The sequence below is a fragment of the Rhinolophus sinicus genome, linkage group LG13 (assembly GCF_036562045.2).
Source record: "Rhinolophus sinicus isolate RSC01 linkage group LG13, ASM3656204v1, whole genome shotgun sequence".
NCBI lineage: Eukaryota > Metazoa > Chordata > Mammalia > Chiroptera > Rhinolophidae > Rhinolophus > Rhinolophus sinicus.
The window spans coordinates 29908454-29917380 of record NC_133762.1 but is presented as its reverse complement, the minus strand read 5'-3'; the positions used below and the strand labels follow the sequence as shown (position 1 = coordinate 29917380).

The 8927-nt window shown below is 42.6% G+C and overlaps 1 protein-coding gene across 1 annotated transcript; it reads right to left on the bottom strand.

The window, feature by feature from the left end:
* Positions 1–3830: 3830 nt before the first annotated feature.
* On the bottom strand, positions 3831–4265 carry GTSF1L (gametocyte specific factor 1 like). Its single transcript, XM_019748375.2, has one exon. The coding sequence runs from the start codon at positions 4263–4265 to the stop codon at positions 3831–3833; it is 435 nt and encodes a 144-aa protein (XP_019603934.2).
* Positions 4266–8927: the final 4662 nt, after the last annotated feature.

Sequence of the window (8927 nt, the reverse complement as noted above, 5' to 3'; positions counted from 1 at the left end):
AGAAATACTCAACATGAACTTGGAAACCTTGCCCACTGCCCAGGGCTTGTGGGACTGCCTTTCCCTGGCCTTTTGGCAGCTCTCCTTTGTGATTCAATCACTGGCGCCCAGCCCAGCACTAGCTTGTGGTCACTGTCACTGCTAATAAGTGTTTTTATGGTCCCGGTGAGAGTGTGGCTACCATGTTTCCCCGAAAATAAGACCTAGCCGGACAATCAGCTCTAATGCGTCTTTTAGAGCAAAAATTAATAAAAGACCCGGTATTACTATATTATATCATATCATATATCATATCATATATCATATCATATCATATCATATCATATCATATCATATCATATATCAGACCTGGTATTATAGTAAAATAAGACCGGGTCTTCTATTTTTGCTCCAAAAGACGCTTTACAGCTGATAGTCCAGCTAGGTCTTATTTTTGGGGAAACATGGTAGCAGCAGATGTTTTCTGGAGACAGGCCCAGAAAAGGCAAAGAATGAGGACCAAGGAGAAGGAACAGCTGGCTGAGATCCAGCTCAGGAATGTAGAACATACATTCCTCTCTTGCCTGGTTTTTCCCCCCAGATTTCCAGGCAGGAGTTTTTTCTTAACACGTTGCGTACGGATCACGAGAATCTTCGTTTTTTTCTGAGCCATGCGTTAAGGACGGATAACGAGAATTCTCGTTTTTATTGTTGACTCTTTTTACTTTGCACATTTTATTGAATTATTTGTGTTTCGTTAATAAAAGGAAGCTGCTTTCTGCAGTATCACACCAGGAGGGATTACTAACATCATAGGTGAGTAAATCCTAAAAAATTCCATAGAAAAATAATAAATGACATAGAAGCATTTACGCTTTAAAGAGAAGAGTGCATTTTAAAGTAGTTTCTTTTAAAAACCTGCCGGAACAGAGGGGTATGAGGGATTTAAACCCCGCCGTACACAACGTGTTAAGTTCCTCTATTTCCTTACTCTTCCTGAATCACCTGATGTCTATGAGTGGGCCAAGTTGTGAACCTGCCTACTGGGGGCTCTGTCAAAATAGAGCTGACTTCTCTCATTATGGAATGGCAGCCTGAAGCACTGTGTTGAGAAGTCTGAAGGTATCGTCCAGGCTCAGGAAGGAGTGCTCTGATTGATTAGTTATGTCTGTTATGTGCACAGAATAGGTAGTGGTGGCATTTCACATATTTACTGCTATCTCTGGCTTAAAGGTATTGATCAAAATGGAGATGTGTTGATTTACAGATAGAATATTTTTAAATAGGTGAGTTAATCCTTTTACATTTATATGATATATTTGGATTGATTTCTACCATTTAATTTTGGTTTCTCTCTGTATTATTCCCTTTCCCCATTTTTTGTTGAATTTATAAAGTTTTCTGTAATCTTCTGATCTCTTCTCTTGCCTGGTTTGGAACACAAAAAAATATTTCTCACATTTTAGAGACTATTTTTAAATTTCTAATGTACACATTTGTTATTCAGTGTTTTTATTCTTCTGAGCAATGCCCTCCCCAGCCTGTCTTGATCTAGAAGTTTTATCATTTTAAATGCCAATTGATTTTCTTAGTTGATTAAATTTGTTTACCTATTTTATAAATTTACTTATCACTGTTTCTCATACTCCATTACATTTTCTTTTTTCCGAGTGCCACCAGCACCATTACTACTACTAGTAGTTAGTGTTAATTGAGGGCTTCCTATGTATTAGACACCATCGTAAGTCCTAACAATCCTCTATGTGTTAAGTCCCTTAATTCTCCACGCCGTCATAGGAGCTTATCATGACGACTTTGTGAATGAGGACACAGAATCACGGAGAGGTTAGGCAATTGCCGGAGGTCTAGCAGCCAATAAGCTATATGGCTTGAAAGTCCATCCTTTTATCCATCGTGTCGCCCTTTGCTCTGTGTGGTTCAAGTTTTTATTTCAAAATCATAGTTATAGAAAACTTGCAAAGATGGTACAAAGACGTCCCATGTACCCTCCACCCGGCTTTTCCTGATGTTAACATCTTACAAGACCATGGTGCACTTAGTAAAGCTAAGGAATCACCATCGGTACAATACCACTAACACAACTACAGACTTTATTTGGATTTCACTGGTCTTTCCACTGCTTTTTCTGTTCAAGGATCCAATCCAGGATATCATACTGCATTTACTATATGTGTACATTAATTATATATATTACGTACATATGAATATGTACATAGTATTATATGTGTGTGTGTGTGTGTGTGTGTGTGTGTGTGTGTGTGTATATATATATATATATATATATATATATATATATTATTATGGAAGATTTCAAATTTATATAAAAGTAGAGAGAATAGCAAAATTTATCCACCCCCCAGCTTCAACAATGATAACTCATGATGAATTTGTTTCATTCATACCCCAAACTCAATGACGTTTTCATTCTCCTGGTCCTGTTGGCCTGTAGTTTGCAGACATATGCCCTCCACATCACTGTATTTCACTGCTTCCTACATGCAATTCTCTAGTCTGCACTTTATTAATCATGAAGTTTCTAAGGCCAGCACCCAGAACTTTTTTTTCCTTTTCCAAGAAGACATCTTTAGTCCCTTGTAGAAATAGCCAAAGGGGTCAGGGGTGGCAAAGTTATGATTATTTTTTTAAAAGTTAGTTAAGAGTTCCTCCTGAGAAGACTTACAAATGACTTAAGTCTTTTGCAGTATTTATTTTTTTTAATTTGTAAAAAGTATTTTAATGTTTTTGACCAAAGAATGCATTCACATGTAAGAAGTACGAAAGGGTTAGAGCTGAATCTCTCTTCCGGGCCTGCAGTCACCTGGGTGTCTCCCCTGGGGGCAGCTGATACGTGTTTCGAATGAATAAATCAGCAAACTTTCTCTGTGAGGGATCAGACAGCAAATATTGTAGTCGTTGTGGGCAGACCCGTTCTAGCGTATCCTAGAGAAATTTTATGCCAATTCAAGCACGTACCTACACATGGCCCCTCCCACAACTACAAAAATGGTGGCACAATTTACAGTGTTTTCGAGACTTGACTTTTATCAGTTAACCCGGGGGTTGGCAAGCTGACCCAAAGGCCAAATCCAGCCTGGCAGCTGTTTCTGTAATTAGTTTTATTGGAACCCACGTTCATGTCTATATGTTGTCGGGATGCTTTCAGGCTGCCAAGGCAGAGCTGAATGGTTGTGATAGAGACGATGGGGCTTGCAAAGCCTGAAATATTTACTGTCTGGCCCTTTAGAGAAGAAGTTTGCCAGTCTCTGAGTTAAACCATATGTCTTAGCTGTTCCATATTTAGTACAGAAAGAGCTTCCCCACTCTTTTTCATGGCAGCATACTATTTCCTTGTACGGCTGTACCATCATTCATTTTGTACAACTCCCCAAAGGGCTTTTCAGGTCGTTTCTGACCTTTGGCTGCTACAAATAATGTTTCAGTGAATGACCTTGTACTTGCCTCACTTTCCATCGGTGTGACTAGATTTACCGGATGAATTCCTAGAAGTGGAAGTGCTCCATCAGTACATAAGCATTGATGATTTTGATGGCTGTTGGGAAATTGCCCTCCAGGAAGTTGTATTAACTTACACAATCACCAATGTTATAAAAATACCCCTCGTGCCCCACCTTTGCCAGCAGAATGTGCTTAAGCCTCTTGATCTTTACCAATATGCTTCGGTGGAAAAAAACACCCAAACTATGCCAGTGTAGTTTACTTTGCATGCCTTTTATTCTGGTGAGTTGCCTCTCCTTTTATGCATCTCAGAGACCCGTGGCCGCTACTGCTGCTGGTAGCTTGCTCTCTTGGTAGGAGGATCGAGGAGGTGGTCAGGGATGGGGGTGGTCCTTTCTCTCTGATCCTCTTGTGTCGCTTTCACAAACCAGCTTTTGGGGAACAAAAGTCTTAAGGACGAACATGGGATGGCTGTTCATGCTGTCAACATTCCAGACATCAGGATTGGGGACCCAGGGAGACGCTGGAAGGACATGTCCATCCTGCTCTGGACTCGGACGGCTCATTTTCACAAGGCTCAAGCTGTCCTCTTCCTCCCCTGGGCTTCTGTTGACACATGTCGCCTCGTGCTCCTCCAGCTTTTTGATGGGGACCACGTGGCAGGCGTTGTATTTGCAGCTGGCCATCTTTTTGGCTTTCTTGGGATTCTTGTTCCTGCATGATGCCAGGTGGTATTGAAATCTGCTGAGTGGGATGCGGTGGTGAGGGTCGTAAGGGCAAATTTCCAAGGCTTCTGGCTCCCTCTCCATGACAAAGTGTTCTTGAAGCTGAGAAGTTCACTGCCCAGAGTAAAAATGAAATGCCCCTCAAGGAAAAGTCATTGGGTAAGAAGGATGGAGCGGTCCTCTGCCCAGCGTTGGCCCTTGGAACTCAGTAGGTGAAGGTCTTAACTCACGTCCCCTGTTCTCTGGGACCATGAGTGGTAGATGACAAAAGGGACAAGGAGCTGTCAGGAGCAGCTGCACAGAGGACAGTTATCAAATGGCACGTGAGCCAGAAGAACTATATAAAGCAGACACAGGAGTAAAAACCACAGCCGCCCCCCAGCGAAGTGAAGAAGGTATGTGCCAGCCCACCTTGGTTCTGAGAGTTACACTGTGTGATGTTGAGGGGCAGTGACAGATGGTCACAATGGTCGGTGTGAGTTGTCAGGAAAAGGCTACTTCTCCATCACTTTGAAGGGGAGGGGTGGGTTTGGGGAAAGCTGCCATTCAAAGCTGTCTGTGCCATGTTCCATTGTCATCTATCTGTGTTTAAACTTGTATAATATCATTCCTGATATATTTGGGTTTCAATCTACCTTATTTTGTGCTTCCTAACCTACTCTTTGGTTTATTTTTTTTCTCCTTTTCCCCCCTTATTTTAAACAGACAATTGAAAAAAAACTTTCCATTTTCCTCACTATTTTGTACATTACACATTCTCTTATCAATTTACTCTATAAATTCAAGCATTCATAGATAACTTATCAAGGTTGAAAGTTAATAAAAGTTTTACCCTCTTCTTGAATAAAATAGGGCTTTTTTTTCATTTACTCCCCTCCTGACTGATGTTACCGTTCCCTGTATTTTCAGCCTCATTTTTAAAGGCCTCACAAGACTGTAGTGCTATTGTCATTTTCCATTGTCGAAGTGTGTTTGCAGCCGTCCTCATGTTTATGACTGTCTGCTGCTTGTGTCTCATATCTGCTGCATGGGATTGTCTTTCTGTTACACATTTACATTTTAGAATTTCCTCTTGACAAACTCTCTTGGTTTCATTCGTCTGAAAATGTCTCTATTTCACCCTTGTTCTTGAAAGACATTTTCACTGAATATAGGTAGTTGTGTTATTTTCTTTCTTCACATTGAAGCAGAGTTCAATTCCTTCTAGGTTCCACTCTGTGGTTGAGAATTCAGAATTCCACTGTTACCTAACTTCTTTTAAAGGTAATCTATTTCTTTTCATACATCTGTTTTCAAGCATTTTTCTCTCTAGTTTTTCTACAGTGTCACTATAATGTTGAGCAGTGGATTCTTTTTATTTGTTTTTCCTTTTTGTTTATTTGTTAGACGTCTTAAGTCTGTGGATTAATGTCTTTCATTAGTTTTGAAAAATGCTCAGCCATTGTCTGTTTGAATGTTGCTTTTTACCTTATTCTCTCACTTCCCCTGAAATAATTGATGTCACTTCCACTGACATTTCAGTGTCCAAAGTGAATCTTATGGCCACGCCCAACTTCAAGGGTCAAGGAGGTACAGTCCTAGTGTGCAGAAGGAGGAGAATAGGAACCTTGTCAAGCGTCCTAAGAACATTCTAGTCGGTCCTTTATGTCACCAGTATTCATTTCCCCTTTTCCCACATGTATAGTGTACTCCCTCCTTGAGAGAGAAAACCCAAAGTCTTAGGTCAGACTTGGGGATAAATGGCTTGGTCGGTGCTTACTGGGGTTTCTTGGGTTCTGGCAGAACCTTACTCTGGACTGGAGGGAATTCTAGTGCCTCCAACCAAACTGTGTCCTGTGAGGAATGAGATGCCCATGGAGTCATGTTCACTGTACCCCACCACACACACACCCCAGGAATATCTCCTGCTATACTTTGTTGAGAAGGTGTCCTTGGTAAGTTGTAACTTCCATACCAGTTATGTGACAGAGGACCTGTTTTCTCCAAGCCTGCAATCCAGTATTGAAGGAGCTATGACATTGGTCCCACTGAGAGTTCATAGGTGGTTCAGCACCGGCTCTTACATACCCCCAAAGGCTGTCATCTCCCAGTGTTTGTTGACAACATTGGCAATGCTTTATTTTATTCTAGTCCCATTGCCTTTTTCATGCTCAGGACCAGGGCTGGCCCAGGCTCAGTAACTCAGCCATTTGTAAGTCTGTGAATGGAGACGATAATGACAGCACTTCATCCATCATTAAAGTCCACAAAGTAAGGGATAAGGCATTAGCCATTGTAGGTTTCTTTGCGGCCAAGCACCCATTAGTGTGGCAGGCCGACATTTAGTCCATTAGGAAGAGAGGGAAGGCCGGGCTTGTTAATGCTTTTAATGGACGTCTTGAATGGTTCTCAAGCCAGCAGCTTTCTCCCAGAATCTGCTCCAAGCCTGGGACCTGACAGGTCGCTCACCATGGCAACACAGGGTGGGGGGTGGTGCGGACAGGGATGCAGAGAAACCTGTCTGGGCGGCACTCCTCAGGTCTGTCTGCACGTACATGACCAATAACGCAAGCGAGGTCAGGCCTGCTTTCTGCTCACGCCCCTCCTGCACCGCACGGATCCTCTTGAGGGATGCTGCTGAAAGATGGTAATGCACTCATGGAGAGGACACGGGCACAGAGCGTGCAGAAACAAGGTTTTCTGAAAAACAGTTGTGTGTACTGGCCAGCCAAGTCAGGATGGAGCTGCTGGAGGGTCAAAGTCACTGTGAGTCTGAATCCTTCAAGCTTGGAGAGACTTCTGATGACATCAAGGCCAGCTTCTCACTGAGTACCATTGTCCCCTCTAGGGCATCCCTGGAGGACGGTCAGACTACCTCTCCAGGAGGTCCACTGTTAGGTTTCTTACACTGGCTTGAGCTGTCCTGTCTTACAACCTTTAGCAGTCAATCAACTATGCCCTTGCCCCAGACACATCCTGCAGGATGGAAAGCTGTCCCAAGCACGCCAAACTCGTGCCATGTGTATGTGGCACTGGGGTGGGGTGTCCACTCCATTTCTGGCTCCTTGTGTCTCCTTGCATGTCCAGCAGACAGGTGTGGACAGTCGAGGTGGCCCCTCTGAGCCCTTAAGATCTGGCCCAGGGCTTCCCCATGCTGCCCTCTGTGGGCTGCTGCTTGCGCAGGGTGGGCCTGGTCTCAGCCCACCTGGGCTCCTGTTGAGATGCTAGACTGCTTGATGGTGTGGTTATCTTTGTCAGGTTGATGTCACGGCTGTGCTAGATGTGTAAAAAGAATTGGAACACAGTCTGCCTTTTTCTGTTTTGAAAGTTAAAAAAAAAAGTCCGCTAAACTCTGACCAACACCCTTTTGGAGAAATAGTTCTATGTCTGTTTTCAAGTTGGTTCCATGGTTTTCTACTTGTCTTGGCAATTCCTATTTTTCTAGAAAAGCATACCATTATGAAATGAATTGTGTCCCCCCAAATTCGTATGTTGGAGTCCTAACCCCCATGCGACTGTATATGGAGAGGACTTTAAGGAAGTAAGATTAAAGGCGGTCATAAGGGGAGGGCCCTCATCCAATAGCACAGGTGTCCTTATGAGAAGAGGAAGAGACACAGAGATCTCTCCCCGGGACCACACAGGAGAGGCTATGTGAGGACATAGTGAGAAGGCAGCTGTCTGCCAGCCAGGAAGGGAGGTGCCACCAGAAAACAACCTTGCCGACACCTTGTTCTTGGACTTCCAGCCTCCAGATCTGCGAGGAAAGGAGCCACTGTTGTTTAAGCCACCCAGTCTGTGGTATTTTGTTATGGCAGCCTGAGCCTACAAACACACAGGCATTTTTCCATTGAACACTCATATTAACTAGCACATCAGATGTATTTCGCATTCTCTTTTAATCTGGAAACTCTCCCTCTGCATCTTTGGTTAAGTTTCCTTTCCTTTTCTTACATTGTGTTTTTGTATTCTCTCTTTATTTCTCTCCCTGCTTGCTGCCCGTTCCCTTTATTGGGCGTTTACTAGTCTAGATAGCTTATAGCTATTTACAAGTAGCCAATTCTTAGATTCACCAGTTCTACTGATTTTTATGTCTGCTACTTCATTAATCTGTACCTTAACTTTTAACTCTCTCCCTAGGTTTATCTTGTTACTTATTTTCTAGCTTCTTGAGTTGGATGCTTCATTCACTTCCAGTCTCCCTTGTTTAATGAGAAAACCATTTAGAGCCACGGGGAGTGCTTTGGTTATATTCCATGAGTTTTGCGATGTGGAGTTCCAGTTGTCATTATGTTCTGAATGGCCTATAATTGCAGTTTTGTTCTCTTCTCTGACTTGAGTTATTTAGGAATAAATTTCCAAGTGACTTAATTTTTTTTGTTTATTCTTTTGTTTTTAATTTCTGCTTTTATTGCATTGCAGTCAGATGATGTGGCTGGAAAAAGATTGCTTGTTAGTACCTCTGAGATTTTCTCTGTGGCCTAGAATGTCATCAGTTTCAGTCATTTCCTTACCGATGTTTGAATTAAATGTCTTTTCTGTTTGTATATGTTTATTAAATGAAGCTTATTTTTCCAAGCTGACATTCCTGGGACCACGCGTCTTACAAGTCACTCTGGGAACCGGCATACAGTCATTCTGGGTGGCTTAAACAACAGAAATTGATTCCCTCACAGTTCTGGAAACTGGAGCCCTACACATCACTGCTGGGGAGTCACAGTGACCATCAGCATGACGCAAGGAGTCCTAAGGTGAAATGTCTAGTGT

Coding starts and splice junctions, on each gene's coding strand:
- GTSF1L (XM_019748375.2), bottom strand. CDS start 4,265: ATGGAGAGGGAGCCAGAAGCCTTGGAAATTTGCCCTTACGACCCTCAC.